General features: G+C 52.2%; 3 protein-coding genes across 3 annotated transcripts; all 3 read left to right on the forward strand.

The window, feature by feature from the left end:
• Positions 1-949: 949 nt before the first annotated feature.
• Positions 950-2,254, forward strand: BROUX77_003863 (uncharacterized protein; the record flags this gene model as incomplete). The annotated part of the gene is made up of 2 exons (XM_073748561.1): positions 950-1,100; positions 1,278-2,254. The coding sequence occupies 2 exons, from the start codon at positions 950-952 to the stop codon at positions 2,252-2,254; spliced, it is 1,128 nt and encodes a 375-aa protein (XP_073606288.1).
• Positions 2,255-3,035: 781 nt separating this feature from the next.
• On the forward strand, positions 3,036-5,711 carry BROUX77_003864 (uncharacterized protein; the record flags this gene model as incomplete). Its single annotated transcript, XM_073748562.1, has 3 exons — positions 3,036-3,554; positions 3,697-4,098; positions 4,170-5,711. The coding sequence occupies 3 exons, from the start codon at positions 3,036-3,038 to the stop codon at positions 5,709-5,711; spliced, it is 2,463 nt and encodes an 820-aa protein (XP_073606289.1).
• A 6,191-nt stretch (positions 5,712-11,902) lies between these two features.
• Positions 11,903-17,184, forward strand: BROUX77_003865 (uncharacterized protein; the record flags this gene model as incomplete). The annotated part of the gene is made up of 2 exons (XM_073748563.1): positions 11,903-15,429; positions 15,534-17,184. 2 exons carry the CDS (start codon positions 11,903-11,905, stop codon positions 17,182-17,184), a joined length of 5,178 nt encoding a protein of 1,725 aa, XP_073606290.1.
• Between the last annotated feature and the right edge of the window lie 559 nt (positions 17,185-17,743).

The following is a 17,743-nucleotide window of genomic DNA, read 5'->3' on the forward strand; positions in this document are numbered from 1 at the left end:
AAATATTACTAGTGGGTCTGGAGCGCAATAGCGACGGAGTTCCTATAGTTTGTGTTGGCAGTGTTTCGGATAGTGAAGGGCAAATATCCTGTTGACCATGTTGTCATAACTAAAGAAGTTGGCATTGATTGATAACTACAACTATTGATACACCTGATGGTATTACCTCAGTAGAGGCCGTAGTGGGGCCGCCATCGTCATCTGAGAGCTATCGGACCAATCACAGGCCAGTGATTAGTTACCGCGGGAATCCGTGTAATAGGCGTTTAGCTCTGTTGAAAAATAAGCCGCGTGCTTCTTCGGGCCCAAGCTTTACGGGGAGAGGACAGCGAGTAAGAGATATATCAACTGGTACATCAGAAATAAATTGAGAGAGGGACAATGCCGGGGCGCATTCTGTCTGGGGTTTCCCCTTGTGTTGCCTTGATGCAACTCTCACTCAAGCTATGAGGGCGAGGGTACACTATCCAATACCCATCTTGGTTGGTGACTTGAGAGTCAACAGGGCCCAAGAAGTTGGAATCCTTTGATGAGAGCTTGTAATTCTAAGAGATGTACCTCCATGGACAAAGCTGCGATGTCGGAAACATGGCGAGATACATGGGCTTGGAATAGCATGTGAAGCCTAACCAAGACGATAAGCCAGAAGCACAGAACCAACGTGTGTATCTACGTATACAGCCGTGCATATTTGGAGTTGTTATCAGATTCCCTTTTCCTTGTCTGTCGCGAGGGATTCGCCTTGCTGCGTCTAGGAAGAGGGGCTTTAAACAAGTCCGACTGAACCCGTAGTGGAGATAATCGGCAGGCTCCGTCTGCCGGCTACTACAAGTACAAGTATCTTGACACTCCCACATTAGCTTTCTCACACATTCTCTCCATACTTCGCCACCTTGATTTCTATAGACTCCTGGTTATTTGTACCATCAACTCATATCCAGCATCCAAAATGGCCTCCCGGTCTTCTGCACTTCCTGTGCTGACAAAGCCCAACTCTGTTGGGGAGCAGCCTGAAGGCGCCGTGTATCCTCTCGAGGACATCCCAGTTGCACCCATTGCATCTGAAGACATTGACAAGACCTTCCGGTCAAGCAGCATTGGTAAGTCGAGACACAACCTCGATATCATACAGACTACTCCCAACCCAGTGGCCAAGCGGTTATCGCTACCATTGTATCACTCACTAAATTGGGCCTGTGCTTGTACCATGCCATCCCCGCCTCATCCTCCATGTCCAGCGTATATCGACGCCGCTTACACATTTTTGTGATTGCTAGATCTGATTTCGGCCACTCTGGGTGGAAAGATTCTGGCTTTCTCCGATGAGTGGTTTGCGGAAGCTTCCAACCTGCTCACCCCCACGGCCCCTATCCGCCAGCCCGGCAAGATGGTGTACACGGGTGCGTGGTATGATGGTTGGGAGACTCGCCGCCACAACTCGGAGCCATTTGACTGGGTGATTGTGCGTCTGGGTGTGGTTTCTGGAACTATTGAAGGCGTCGAGGTTGACACAGCGTTCTTCAACGGCAACCACGCCCCTTGGATCTCGGTCGAAGGGTGCTTCAGCCAGAACGACGACGAAGTGATCTTTTGGAAGGGCACGCGTGGCGGCTGGGAAACTATTGTCGGCCACCAGGAGTGCGGCCCCTCACAGCGCTTCTCATGGAAACTCCAGGCCCCTACCAAGAAACAGTACACCCATGTCCGCTTAAACATGTACCCCGACGGTGGCATTGCTCGCTTCCGACTGTTTGGCCATGCGGTCCCCGTGTTTCCTGAAGACACGGAGGCTATTTGCGATCTGGCAGCGGCCCAGAACGGCGGTGTTGCTGTGTCCTGCAACGACCAGCACTTTGGCTCCAAGGACAACCTGCTTCTTCCGGGGCGTGGAAAGGACATGGGCGACGGTTGGGAGACTTCCCGATCCCGGACCAAGGGCCATATCGACTGGTGCATTATCCGCCTCGGTGCCCCTGGCTACTTACAGCGCTTTGTTGTTGACACGGCCCATTTCCGTGGGAACTACCCGCAGAGTGTCCGCGTTGAGGCCCTGAACTGGACGGGTGAGGGCGAGCCGGAGCATACTAGCCCGGGCTGGGAGGAGTTTGTGGCCGCTTCCAAGTGTGGCCCTGATCAGGAACACGAGTTTGCCAGCTTGAATAAGGGAAAATCTGTAACGCATGTTAAGCTGGTGATGATTCCTGATGGCGGTGTCAAGCGTATTCGCGCGTTCGGAAAGCGTTCCACCAAATAAAAGGCCACGGCAGACTAGAGATGAGATGCTATTTTAGTCGTGCTCGTACATGTTTTCTATAGATACAACTACATAACTAGTTGAAGGAATATTTGGTTGTAGTAATTAAATGCAATTCACTCAAGCTGCCTTGAACGCCAAATGTTGGGGATGTTCATCTGAAACTAGTTAATGCTTGACTTGGCGGATTGGATGGGTTGTGCTGCATCGGCCCAAGTGCACTCGTCTATTAGGGTTAGCGAGATTGGTCAAATAATAGGTCCCCGTTTTATGCAGCATTGCCATTGGGCAGCCCAGCCCGGATGACATAGTGCGCTGGGGCACCAACAATTCGTCTGTACCTTGAACAGGTCGAGGTCGGGCCAATTTGCACACGGCGCTCACGATTTGATCTTCTCCAGTGCAAACATTATCTTCATCCATTCTGGCACTGGCCCCATTTGCCTGTGAATTTGCTTGCTCAACAGCGCTTTGCTTTTTCTATTTATCCTCTTACTGACAACTTCCGGCTGCCGAACCTCGACTGTCGGCTGCCCCTGACTCTTCTCGCACTACTTAGACATAATCTAATCCAAGTTGTTTTCTTTGTTGGTGCCTTGCAGCTTGGAACACCCCTCCTCCATCTGGCCTCCCTGGACGAGCTCCCCTCGACAACACACACACACACATATACACACGAACAAAAGCGTCGCCATTTGGTCTTTGCCTGCGATCTGACCGTTAACCCCCCCTTTGATCTTGAATTTACATATATTCACCTCTCCAGTATCTTCATCCGGGTATGGATCTAGGGACGCTCGGCTCGGATGGTGACAAGCCAAAGGACCTCCCTGCCGATCTGCCGCGGAGCCTCAACGACCGCCGGCCGGCCGCTGCAGATCACCTGGTCTCGGAGACAGAGCTATACGATGGCTGGCAGCAACAGTCGCAGTTCCTGACATCGCCAATAGCTGCAAAACCTCTAGACTTTGGCACCCTGTCCCTCAATGATAGCACGAATTACTCGGAGGAAATATCGACCGGCCCAAAAGACAGCGACACCCGGCTCATGGAGATGCTAGCAGCGCAGGCTGCCCACCAGATTGGCCTGAGCTTCGAGAACGATGACGAAGTTGCGATTGACGAATCTCGACCAGAAGGCGAGCGCCGCGAGATGCTGCAAAAGGCATTAAATATGGCTGCGAGCAACGGCGACATTGATCGTGTCAAGCGTATTCTCGACGGCAGAGCAAAAGCCTTGGTGGATGTGAATGCCTTTGATGAAGATGGCACACCTCCGCTCATCTATGCAGCTTGCTTTGTATGACCGCTCCCTTCCCACCTTTGCATTTTCCCATAACCATGCCACCCAATGGTTGAGATCAACGGATGACATATCGCTTCTTGAGAGCTAACACCGAATCGGCTACCCCTGACGGGGGGCTTATATTATTCAATTGTAGGGTCATGAAAGCGTAGTTGAAGCATTGATCAATGCTGGCGCTCAAGTAAACATTCAAGACTGCAATCAGTGGACGGCACTTATGTGGGCTATGACCAACCGTCACAAGGGCATCGCAAAGCTTCTTCTCGATTCCGGCGCGGAGCCACAACAAAAGACATCAAGCGGCAGAACCGCTTTCGATTTCCTGTCTCCCGACAGCGATATGGGCTTCTATCTCCATGATAGCGGCTATAATATGGCTAGCCTGGGCTTGGCCGAGGACTTTTACCAGCCCGGCATCATGCAGGACAAATTCGAGGAGGAAATGGCCGAGACAGAGCTGCATCGGCGCATGATGATGGACAGTGCGCGTGATCTCGAAGTAGATCTAGGGAATGTCGGTATAGACGATAAACCAGAGGTAAGCCTGAGCCTTGCAACAGATGCTGTTCCGCCTCACTGTATGTACATACTACTAACAGACCAAACTAGTCTCCTGACGAGTTTGAAGAAGAAATGCAGGAATTTGACTGGAGTCGCTGCTTGCACGACCAGATGTTTGTCTTCCAAGAGTCTGAACTTGACGCCATCCTTGATATCATCATCACCAATATGAAACCCCAGCGCACACCAAGCCAAAAGCCTGTTCCGGCCAACATGATATTCCTTAGTGCTCGGTATGCACATTACCATGCTAGCCGGGAGTTGCTCGGCCGTCTGATGGTTTCCTCCATGGACAAGATTAATGATGTCGTCGAGCGATCACAATGGGACATGACCATCCTAGCATTCTGGATTTCCAATGCCACACTGCTTCTGCACTACTTGAAAAAGGACGCCGGTCTCGTGGACGCGACGACCGAGTACCAAGTGCAACTTGCAGAATTAATCAACGAGATCTTTATTCTCATTGTCCGAGATGCTGAAAGGCGGTTGGACAAGGTGTTGGATGTGGCTATGCTTGAACATGAAACTATACCAGGTTTTGAGAACATCGCCTTTCAGAACGAGTGGAAGCTATTCAAGCGCAAGCAGACTGTTAAGCAGGAGCCTCTTGAGCGCCGAATGAGGCCCCCATCTCCTAAACAACGAGCTAAGCCGGCGCCCCGGAACGTTACCTCTCTTCTTTCGTCAACATTATTTGTGCTTGACCTATATGACATCCACTCCGTCATAGCTTCTCAGATTATATCACAACTCCTATACTGGATTGGCGCCGAGTTGTTTAACCGGGTAATGTCCAATCGTAAGTATCTTGCACGTACCAAGGCAATGCAGATCCGCATGAATGTTTCTGTTCTAGAAGACTGGGCACGAACCAACAACCGTCTCCCCGATCACTATGAAGGTGGTGAGATGAAGGCTAGTGGCGAGCCGACTGTTGAAGCTGCTAGACGACACTTGGCCCCATTCATTCAGCTCTTACAATGGCTGCAATGTTTCTCTTCTCTAGCACCCGATGACTTGGAAGCACTTGTTGACACATTACAACAGTTGCGCCGCCTCACACCCCAACAGTTGGTACACGCTGCTAAGCACTACCGTCCGGAAGTGGGAGAAACAGGCCTGCCTAAGAGCGCACTGAAGTATCTTGAGGCTATCCAAAAGGAAACGGAGCTGAAGCGTGATCGCCGGAAAAGCGCCATGTCGCTCGCCATGAGCATCCCGTCGACACCCGTCGCTACTAAAACAAGCGCTGATTCAATCCCAGAAAACATACAAGCGCCCAGCACACCAACCATTGGTGGTGATGCAGACTCGGACTCAGATGACGACGGGTCGCATAATTTGTTGCTCGACCCCGCGCTTATGTTGCCGTTCACACTTCCGTCGTCTACAGACATGCTGGTGTCGTATGGCGCAGGCTTTGGCGGAATGAACCGCGAACGCGAACGCAAGTACATCCCCACCGTACCGCCAGAGTTCCTGGCCAGGTTGGAGGTTGTGAGCGGGCCGCGCAAGGAGAAGCCGCTCTACGGCGAGCAGGACTGGGCTGACGAAGAGGTGTACGGCGAAGAGGAGGATAAAACGTAAAGACTACGTCTCATGAATATGTGGTGGTGGCTAGAGACATGGGTATTGTAGGCGATGACTTGGGCTTACTACTAGGTGATGCTGAACAAGTTACAGGCGGCTCCAGAAAGCAACGATTATGTTAATATCTACTTACGGCACTCATTCTACTCACTCTATCTTCATGCTTAAAGGTCTGCTAGAAAACAGTTTAAATGCCAGACTTGCTACGTATCGGATAAGAAACTAGAATGTGGCAGACGTCATAGATGGTTCATGTCAAGCGTCACTCCATTCGTCAAGGGTAGTCACAGACAATATGACGCTGGTGCAAAGCTGCGAGCACTCTATGTTTCTTTTTTTTCCTGTCATCATACCCCAGGTCTCTCCTATGGCTTGTAAAATTGATTCTAGCTTAGGCAAGGGATGAGGACCGGTTCAGCTAGCCAGATCTTGCACGAATAAGCAGGAACCAGGCACGAAAGCTCGCGATGTACTAACTAGTTACGGCACAGAAGACAGTGATAGACGAGATTCAGCTTGGGGCCAAATGTTGGCTCTATAATTCTAACGAAACAAGGTGGCGGATGGCTGAGACGCAAGGAGTGTTTGTTGTGATAAATGTCCTCATGATTTCTGTTTTCAAGGGAGCTCAGAGGGAGGGGAAAGCCTGATGCAAGGGGGCTTGTATGCATGAAAGTCGTTTGTACTTTTTTTTGTTATGTTTTCCGCTCCTTGAGTGATCTCTTGCTAACGATTCACTTCATTAGCACTTTCTTTTGGGTCATTGACACGAGAACCAGGAATGAGAGCGAGTGACTTCACGTCGAGGGACCTTTAGCTCCTTGCTAACAGCATAGCGATTATTTGTCATGGGACTGTTGCCTTCGCGGTGGATTCTGCAGACTGATCGCGTCTTGGTTGGGATGTCTTCTTGTGAAAAGAAAAAAGAAAACTCGTTACTGAACATGGAGACAAGAAAAAAAGGGGTCTTATAAGTCGATGTATTGGGTTGTCGGCGCGCTGATCTGCTGCCAGGTTCCGCAACATCTTCACGTCAGGGTGACAAACCACCAACATAGTATCGTGGGCTGACACATATATAGCCTATTACTTGACACACAACAAGCCGTCACCTTGCGGTGTCGTCTCTTTTTTTCTGTTACTCTTTCCCCAGCCTCTTTGCACCACTCGTTAATATATTGGCCAAAGCCTTATTAGGCCGTGCTGCACCATAATGGATACCATGCGTGATGGAGACGGAGAGAAGAAGCTAGCAAAACGGGGACAAAGAAAGGTGTTCTCTGGAAGCCTATCCGCCGTCCATGTTTCTCTTCGGTGCATATCCCTAGAGCAAAAGGCAGTGGAGCTTAACGGTGTAAGTCAAGCTCAGGATAGACAAGATTAGGGCTAATATCAGCACCCTGATATAGGCTGGGCCTTTGCGGGGCTTTGTTTTCCTGTTCTTTTAGGTTTTTTTTTTTCATGGGTGGCTGGATCACAGACGCAAGAGGGGCTCTGGAGCTCTGGACAATAGTAATCCCGTGTGAAGCGAAGCTTTCAACAGGCCAGAGTGAAGAGAGGGGGAGAGAGAGAAAGGAAGAGGAGGCAAACTCAGGAAAGCAGGCATTCACCTTGCCAAACAGCGTGCAGCTGGAGCACGATCCCAGCCATTGATCGAAGGGGATCGACAGGCATGTAAGCCCACACACAAAACGATTGTGTAAAAAGTCCCGAGCCCTATGTTGACAGACGAGCATGAAGAGCGGAGCTTTGAGGGAAGCGGAAGCACAGAATGACAAAGCTGCAGCTTCCAAGACTGCCAATGGCAAGACGAAGAATGCACATGCATTATGCAGTATTGCATGCTGGACCATCGCAGAGCCAGGGTCGACTTACTGACCGCGTGGGATGTAGCGGAGAACAGCGCTCTAAACAGGCATGGCGTCCCAAACAGTTCGTGAAAGCAGTTGTTTTGGCGAGAATGAATGCCAGAGCACGTCACGACGGTAATTCGTTGAAGTTCCAGACATATAGAAAATAAAAAGCGAGCAGCAGCAGTGCCAAAGGAACCCGGTCGACAAGTCGCTTCCATGAGCTGAAGCCAAAGGAACCCGGTTTCGAGATGCCCAGAACTAGTGCTCACATCTCTGCCCGGAGATCGACAAGAGGATAATGACAGACCCTTTCTCTCGACCAAGAAAATCCCCAAACGGTAAACCCAAGTACTCGGTAGGTGCCAGTGCTACTAGAGTGTGCTCCTATGTTCTAGTTGGAGGACAGTCAAGGCTCCAGATCAGACAATACAATATTCACGGCCAGCCCATCTGCAGGAAACAATCTGCATGAAACTATACACATTAGACCTGCAGCACATGGACATTGGCCTATAGGCGGAGGTATGAACAGTCAGGAGAGCCCGTGAGGTTAGAGGGTATATTATAGAATAGTTGGTTAGTTAGAGCGCGGTGGCTACTCAGGGCCACCACAGTCGCATATTTCCTCCTATTCGCTCTTTGATCAGTCTAGGCCTGCCTGCCATGCTGAAGCGACAGGCGAGGCTAACAAGCCAGAAAATGAACAAGATTGGTGCTGATTTAGATGGGCGCTCTCGTCAAGCTGGATGATTGTACGGCTCGAAGCTTCAAGAAGCGATCCACAGCCGAGCTTGCATTGCGCAATGAGCTTTCCAGCTCATGTCTTGTCTCGCCAAAAAAAAAAAAAAAAAAAAAAACACAAGAGCTTTGTTCGCGACGCTACATCACCAAGCGTGGAGGTTTAAGGCTCGCCAAGCTAGTCCCAAAGCTTCTTAGCAGACTGTCATAAGCGGAGGGATGCGGCGAGGGTTTTGTGGCATGCTATGTCTAACCCTAATATAACATGGCATTTGTGCTACGTGCAATCAAACAACCAACTGCAACTTTTGCTGGCGGGATGTTCTGGTGTTTTGAGTAAAGGCTTGTACGGAAAACACCAGCAATCTTGGTACCTACAGTATGACAGCGAAATAAAAAGCGAGGAAAAAAGATGGCGGGCAAAGCAGCTCGCATGCGCGCAAAATACGTCCCAAAGTTGTTTCTGCAATGTTCCTGCATCTGCATCTGCGCCTGCGTCTGCATATGCATGCCCGGTCTGTCTGTTCGTCCGCGTAAGAGACGGATAGGAAGCAATTTTTCTTCTCTCTTTTGGCTTCCAAGGATAATTCAGCGTTGTGGGCGCTCACCGCTGCCAAACGCTCTAGAGGAGCGCCGTTTGTCTGGTTGTTGATTGAGAGGCTTGCGGGGCAAGGTCAGTCATGGTATAGGGCTCCGGAAGCTGGGCGAGTAGGAGCCGAAAAAACATTGCGCAGAAATAAAAACTTTATTTTATTTTCTTGACCAGCTCTTGGTTTGCCTTTGGTTTCTTCATTTGCCTTGTTCTTCTTCTTATACAGCCCTCCCCTTTCTCTTTTCTTCTCCTTCTTCGCATGTTCTCTTGTTTTAGCCGACGAATTCACGCACGCTGCCTCCGACTTACGACAACGAAATCGCCTTGACTTACACCCCTCAGAACACAAACCCCAAGTCTAACCCTCGTCTTGAACCCGACAACCACGAAGACCGCTTCCCTTTTTTTCTTTTTTTCCACGGCGTCCCTCACGTCCAGTTGCTAGTTGACCTCGCCTTATTTGCGATCCGGCTAATCCATTTCATCTCGTATCATCTTCTCGCTGTCCTCACTGCCACCACCGGCGTGTCTAAAACTGAAAAGCACAGCCAGCATTTTGTTCCAAGGGAGAGAAGCTTCATCTCAAGAGCTTAGGCGAAGCGACAAACACATCTACGCTGCGCAGCATCCCGAGCCGATTCTTGCGCTTGACAACGCCCGCTTGTGAATATCAGAGAGAGCCTGTATCTGGTACGTACTCATGCACCCTTTTTTCTTTTTCTTTTTCTTTGCAAAAAGGTCACCCACAGCATCTCCTGCCCGCCTCCATCTTAAAAGCCACCACTCATATTTCTGGAGCACGGTTCGCCCGCTGGCTGCGCTGCCCTACCAAAGGAACACCCAAGCCAAAAGAGGAAGAGAAAAAGAAAGCAGAGAAAGCCAGAAGAAAAGCTCCACCTCCCCAATTTACGCTCCATGCTGGCCCTTGCATGGAACGGCCGTTGATTGGCGTTGACGCTGCTCAGCTGGAGCGACAGAGTTGAGTGTAAGTGGTGTCAGATGCACGAGTACAGGTGTGCACTTACGCTACAAAGCAAGAGACACAGAGAATATGATACTTGACTACACCAACAGCTGCTGCACTATGCGTGACCTGCTGAAGCCGCACTATTCGTATTGGCGCATTGCCAACTCGACCCGCTTCTCAAACCACCTAAGCCAGTCGGGCCATCCCTCTGTCACATGTCCCCCTCTCCCCGAGAACACCGGCTCTTTTCTCCTTCTTTTTCCTCTCTATGCAGGTTTCGCCTTGAAGAACACCAACTATCCTGCAGTCTATATGTCCTCCATCCTTCCTACGGGAAAAAGAAAGTTGAAGAGAAGCCAAGGGAAGAATTGGGGAGAAAAAGAAAGCACGCCGAGCCCATAAATGGACTGCTTGTTCTTGTTCTTTAGGGTATTAAATCTGGAGGCTTCCTCAAGTGAGTGCCAGAACTGCTCCGGATCGTCTTGTTGGCGTTTTGGTGTTGGCCTGCAAGCTTCCGCCTTGTTTTCTTGTCTCTCTTTTCATCTGCTTTCCAAACTCTGTTTCTGTCTCTTGTTTCTTCATCACACCCAAGACCACACCACACACAGCTTGTTGGCAGCCGTGTGCATTTGGGCGTCTAATTACCTTCATTTCATTCTTTACTGCATAGCTTTTCCTTTGTCTTTCATACCCTTAGGCTTCTACGGCCTAACCTTCATTCTCTACCCCATCCTCCCTTCGTTCTCGCTTTTCCTTTGGTACGTATGTCAGCGGCATCCTCTGTCTTTGGAGCAAGCTGCCGTCCGGCTGTTTTGTTGCAAATAGGCGCATCCTCGCACCTTGTTTGCAGCAAGTTCCACCGGGACCAGGATTCATGGCCTGAGTGCAAAGCTGTGCACAACTCTCTTCCCCTCCTCAACGTCCTCCACCCTTCCAAGACAAAACCCGGCATCTAGCTAGCTCTGTGCAAGTGTAGGAGCAGCTTCTTCTTGTCCAGGTGTTTTTGCTGCCCTGATTCATTCTTGATGTTGTAACATAATTACGCAGGCCTGGGCTTGCCGTGACCGTTGTTCCGCCAGCTGGCATGCAGCACAAACCATGGAGAACTACATACTTGCAGCGAATGCTGCTCTTCCAAGGACCTTTGGGAGAACTAGAGGGTTTTGCGCCATGTCATGTCAAGCGAGTATCGCGATCGTCGCCTCCTAGTTGTCAACAGCTCCTTCACTCACTCATGCACCCATGGACCATGTTACTTACAATCAACACCAGTTTCTCCATCGGACCTTGTTCCATTCGCCTGGCATTCTTGCGGCCTCTTCACGGCATTTTAATGCCTGCATAATCTCTGCTTACGCCTCCAGACGACAACCTCCGGTTGCTTACATACTTGGCAGTGTTGTCTGTCTGAAATCTGGTGATTCCAACAGTGGCCGACAGCTTCACATGAAACCAAGGGTTTCTGGTTCCCTGCATCTCGATTCGCACCAGCGAGAGCTTTCTTTCCTTTTCGTGTAAGTCTCCATGTACCCAGCATGCCACTCGGCCTTGTGTCTCCTGTATCCGTGGAACGAGCTTTCAGTCTAGCGTTCCTGTTCCTGGAATTGTATCGATTTCCCAGGGGCACACATTTACAACCCGCGCCTTGGTCTGGTCACTTACATGTGAATCTATTGCCGCGCTGCATTCCTCCCTCTCTTCCACACGCTGCCAATGGCACCACCCCTAGCAACACATCGTGATCTCCTGCCTGAGAACCCTGTCGTGTCTAACAATCAACAGACGTAGCATGCGCTTGATAGCACAACCAAGTACATACACTGTTTAACTGTGTTCAAGCTTTTGGGTTTTGTTATCGACCTCGGCGCTGGCCCATACAGGCTTTCCTCGCTGCAAACCGGCTTCTACCCAAATAACCTAGACAGTCCACCGTGTATTGCGTGCCCGATTCCCAAAGCCTCCCTGGCGCATTCTTAGCCCGTGCCAACGGCGCAACTAAACAAACGCCCTGCGGCTTCACACGCTATAGTGAGAAACAATGGCACCCTCAAAGTTCGGGAGTATCAGGTCCCGTACACGGCCCACCGGTCTTGGCTCACCCTTTAGAGACGACAGCATAGTAACCTTTCGGTACGAGCATACCGTTGCCTCGACACCTCCAATTCCAGTTGGTCCTACCAAACCATCTTCCATCTCACTCTCCCACAGCCAAGCCCACAGTCTGAGTCAATCCTGCTCATCACAGCACCTGGCGCCCATATCTTGCTCTGCCCCCCCATACGGTATTCGTCGTCGGACACTGGTTCGATCGACATCTTGCTCAACATTTGGGCCCGTCTCTGCTGCCTCCTCTTCAATCAGTCTGCACGCTGAGCCCTCATTTTCCCGGTCCCATTCGACTACCAACCTGCAAGCTTCGCCTGGCTGCTCAACCTCTGCCCCAAACCAGCAGCAAAGGCCTCTATCACGTGCTGCTTCAAGCTCAGCAGTCTCATCGGTGCCATTGCGTGCCTTGACCCGACCACCTTCAACTACCTCGGCTTTGCGCCGGAAGCCGTCTACGCTTGCTGCTGCTGTTGCGGCAACTAGAAACCCCCCTCCACCTCCGCCCGTCGAGGACCACCCTCTCTTCCGCGACTCTGTTCCAAACTCTCCTGCTTCTGTCACCTTTGATTTGCCAACACTGATCAAGTACAATAGTGGAGCTTCCGATCATTGTAACACACTTCCGTCGGGCCTGGCCAGACTATCTCAGAGCAATAGTACCCGCTCCGCGAGCACTCGGGCCTCGTCTACTGACCAGAGCGATAGCTTTTGGAATCGCAGCTCTAGCTTCGCCGGGACTGCCTCATCGGCATCAACCATTTGTGAAGGCAGTATTAGCGAACAAGATTCCTGTGTGTATTCTGCCGCCATCTCCGCTCAGAGACGCTCCTCCAGGAAGCGCGAACACGCACTCATATCTAAATCCCTTGGGCGCCGACCGTCGGCCCTAGCGCCCACGTTCACCATACCAAACTTTGGTCCCGCTTCAGCGGCTGTCTCACCTACAGAGCCGCCCTCACCTTTCAGCAAGCCGCTTTCCCGGAACATCTCTTCCGCCGCTTCATCACGCAGTGTGTCTCCCACGTTTGGAGCCCACCCGTGTTCTCCATTATTCCTTGACGTCGTACACGAAACACAAGTGCCCCAAGAAACATCAGTCGCAATCATGGCTCCTACCGCACCACGCTACAATTCTCTCGATGCAGCAACCAACTCCATTGTCGTTGATGCGCGTCTGAGCTTTGACCTAGCGTTTACGAACGGTGGCAGTCCCTACCCAAGACATTTTCCTGAGACACCGCTTCCCATTCCAGACCAGGTGGCACAAATTGTGCGGCCAGGTGCTGTCTCGCCTGCTGCCAGCGATATGTCGTCCTGCTACTCCACGGCCCCACAGTCGGTTTCCTCCAACTCTGCTACAAGTTCTGATAAGAGATCCCGTCGCACCAGTGCCTTCGGCTTGCGGTCCATGTCCAGCGTGCGCAACCGCTTTAGACGGCGCAGTCCGACCGACGTGACGCCCTTACGCCATCACGAAAGCGCCATCGCCTCCGTGACTTCGTCTGTTGGGCGCTACTCGCTGTCTGCCTCCCGCACTTCGGGAACGTCCGGATCTGACGCTTTCACCACCACGACCACCCCGATGCAGAGCTCTTTTTTAGGTGTGTCGCGGCTGTCTCTTCACGTTGGAGGCAGTCGCAGCCGTCCCACAACGGCCAACACCCAAGCGGAACCCACTGAAATCCAGCCACAGAAGGCTAGTGAGTCTAGCGCCACATACCCACCCAGGCGCTTGAGCCACGATGTCCCCACTGTGGGCCCTCCCCCAACCGCCCCTGGAGCTCCTGCTTCCCCCAATGCTGCTGCCCATGTCGAGCCTCCCTGTACCTGGACTACTAGTCGGACTCCTGCCGCTTTAGGCCCTGGCACCAGTTCCCCCATCCCTGCGGGCCAATTTCGATCTCCTCTGTCTCATTCCCCATTTCAGCCTCAGCAGCACCAGCCGCAAAACACACGCGCCCGGGAATTCTTCCTCAGCCACGATTCGAGGCTGCAGTCCGTTCCTGTCTTTCCTGTTCCATCGCGTTACCACCAACATCGTGCGCCACCCGCGTTCACGCTTCTGCCGCCTATTCGCTCGTCCCCCCAGTCATCGTCATCGCTAGCGCAGCAGCCACATCCGCCGTCGTCCGCTTCATCTGTCGATCACCACTATCCCCGGCCTCACACGCCCGCGAAAGCCCACCACGTTTCGCTGCCGCCATCTGCAAGCAAGAATCAGTTCACCGTCGACTTTGCGGCGTTTTCATTCGACGATCTTGACCTTGTTGCTCCCGATTTTGATTCGCGACCGCCGCCTGACCTGCGCCTCTCCATTGATATCACCGCGTCCAACCCCAATCCATCGTCTGCCGAGGCCTCGTGTAGCACAACCCTTACCTCTACTCGTGACCAAAGACCTACCACCAGTGTTGGACCTGCACTCCCGCATCGCAGTAGCTTGCGCCGTCGCGCCAGGGAGCCTATTGCCGTCTCGACGCCCACGGCGAAGTCGCGCCTCTCGCTCACCGAAGGCATTTGGCCACGTCCTTTCAAGACAACACTGACAGAAGATACATCCATCGACAAGAACCACAAGTCAAGCAGTGATAAAGTGCCGAGCGTCGAAGCTTCCCCGCATAACACACCCGAGCAGCCTGAAGAAGAGTCTTTCCTGCCGTTGTCGGTGGCAATCCCCTCGGACTCTCTGCTGGACGATGACTTCCTGACTGGCATATCCTTTTCTAAACGTGGTAGTGTTATGCTTGGCGGAAGTCGCGTTATTTCACGCAGTGCTCTTGAAGAGTATTTCAAATCTACTGCAAGTGCGGAAGCAGCAGCCAACGACGCGAACCCGGCGGTTGATCAGACCGCCCAAGACACCGTGCTTCCGAGCATCGAGAACGCTGATACCAAACCGGTTATTAGCACCGAGGAACCTGTCGCGCCCACAGAGCAGGCGCAAGAACTGCCTTCTTCTCCCCCTGAGCCTGTTTCGAACTGGTCTTGGAAAGATCCTCCGATCATTCGCAAAACTTCTCCTACTCCTTCACCCTCATTCAGTTCACTTCTTGGGCCGCGTTTGCCTCGCGATCCCACCTACGACTTTATTGACGTTGTTTGCGACCAGCTTGCGTCGCGCACTGAAACGCCCGACACACTCTTGGGCGACGCTCCGGGACACGAAAGCGATACAACAGCCGGTGATCCAGAACCCTTCGACAGCGATCTTGACAGCCCCGGGATCATGGCCATGGCGCCGACAATACCGCCTGCCAGTTCAGGGAGACGTGGGATGCCGGATTTGGAGAAAGAGTCGCACAAAGTGCGGTCACTATACGAAGGAGGTGACTCAGTGTGCTGGGAAGATGGCCATCAGGGCAGTAATGATGGAAATGGTCCCTCGTCCCGTTTAGAGAGTAGCGTTGCTGAACGCCTTGAACCAATGCCAGAGGCTCCTGAGGAAGCCAACTCACAACAGTATGCATCGCACCCAGTTTCCTCAGGCGCGGGAGAGACAGTCTCAGAGGCTCTCTTCGTGCTCCTGTTGCTGGTTACCATACAACTGCTAACATACTTCTTAGAGTAACCCGAAATAAACCCATTAATGATGCGCATCTCGGCGAGACCCGCTCCATGTCTCCCTCACAACGTGACAGCCACCGTATACGGCAAGAATTCGAACTTGCAGGTGGACTCGAAGACTGGCAGAACGTAGACTCCGAGGATGTCGACCGCTACGGTTTCATCAATCCCAGAAACCCTGACTCCCGCATATCCACGCCGACAGAATCACGACAGCAACAGATGCAAGGGAGAAGTCGGAAATTTGCCGCTAAGAAGGAGAGTTCCTTACATTCACATAGCATGCTTGGCAGAACTCCTAGCCGCAAGATTTCTGCGCGCTCCCTCAATACACAAGCCTCTGAAGTCTCGGCTTTGTCTTGGCGCTCGACTCGGTCCGCAGCCCGTCAGGCCGCTAACCTGCTGCCAGTTAATAGAGAACGGCGGTGGATGGATGAGGCTGGCGACATGCTCACCTTAGCACCGGGCATTTCAGATATCTCTGATGATGTTGACGCAGGGCGCATAAGCGAGTCGCTCAAGCGGAAAGAGTGGCAGCGTATTGAAAAGTGGCGTAGCATGGCCATTGTGCGGAATCATGGTGTCCCTGGACAGGGCCAGCGATACGATTTTGACATGAAGGATCCCAAGCTGATTGAGCGCACGTGGAAGGGTATTCCCGACTGCTGGCGTGCAGCTGCCTGGTGGTCTTTCCTCTCACAGAGTGCCAAAGAACACGGCTCTGCTCCGAGCGAGGAGGGAATCATGTCATCCTTCCACGCGCTACAAACGAAGCCGTGTACTGACGATGTCCAGATTGACCTAGACGTCCCGCGCACTATCAGTGGCCACATCATGTTCCGCAGAAGGTATCGTGGCGGTCAGCGTCTCCTATTCCGTGTGCTTCACGCCCTCGCATTGTACTTCCCTGAAGTTGGGTATGTACAGGGCATGGCTTCTCTAGCTGCCACGTTGCTGTCGTACTTTGATGAAGAACAGGCCTTTGTCATGCTTGTTAGATTGTGGACGCTGCGTGGCTTGGCGCGCCTGTACTCGCATGGCTTCGATGGTCTTCTCGACTCTCTGCGTGAACTCGAAGGTGTATGGCTCGGCGGTAAACCCGTTGCCAAGAAAATGGCTGATCTTAGCATCGACCCCACCGCCTACGGCACACGCTGGTACCTAACGCTCTTCAACCTCGCCATTCCATTCGGCGCCCAGCTACGCATCTGGGACGTTTTCATGCTCCTCGGCACGCCTGCCATCGATGGCCCCTTGCCTCCTCCGCCGTCTGCCATCGCAGTCACACCAGTCTCCGCTCCTCGTCGCTCAACAATCAACTTGATGCCAGCGCGCAGCAAACACACCAGCGCTTCCGCCTCGGCTTCATCGTCGTCGTCTAACCCGCCGCCGACACGGAGTGGCACGGGCTCCAAGTCCATCGCCGGCCCTGCGCCGCCGACGCCTACCGACGGACTACAGGTGCTGCATGCGGCTGCGGCGGCACTGATTCAAGCGCTGGGCGATGTGTTGCTGGACTCGGACTTTGAGAATGCGATGAAGGCACTCACGTCGTGGATCCCCGTCAAGGATGAGGACATGCTGATGCGTGTGACCATGGCTGAGTATAAGACTCATTTTCTGAACCGCAAGAAGAAGCGGTTGGCGTGAAGAGGGGATCTGGGGTAGAAGGAAACAAAAAAAGCTTATCAGCTCTTTTTTTTTTGAAAAAAAAGTCCCTCCACCGCACTGTCTACTGGGGAGTCCCGTTGTCTCTCGTATACGCAATACCTCTGGCTTACCTTGCGCCCAGTTTCTTCTTCGCCCAGTTTGAATTATTCTTTTCTGTCTTAATCGTCTTCTGAGGGTCCTCTTCCTCGTGCCGTCTATCCTTACCCAATGTCTTGTGTGTCCTCTCCCCGTGGCCGCCTTGCACATTTATTGATGCTCCTGGATTATATTTTCCCACTTCCACACCAACACATCCTGACCTTGGTGCACTTTTCTTTCTGTTTTTGTCTGTCGCCAGTCGTCCTACTCAGGCGTCAGATGTTTGTGCCCTCTTCAGCCTCTCTTGTTTCCTCGCTGCATGTTTAGTTTTTGCGCGGACTCTATGTTTCCGCCTCCTTGTGTTCTTGTCTCCAGGTTGTCTGTTTCTTGCTTGCACTTGATATTTTTTAGTTTACAGAAGATAGATACCCCCAATAGCATACACAAGAATTTCTCAGAG

This window comes from Berkeleyomyces rouxiae (assembly GCF_048999995.1).
Source record: "Berkeleyomyces rouxiae strain 22BRR77 chromosome Unknown BrBRR77_ptg000003l, whole genome shotgun sequence".
NCBI lineage: Eukaryota > Fungi > Ascomycota > Sordariomycetes > Microascales > Ceratocystidaceae > Berkeleyomyces > Berkeleyomyces rouxiae.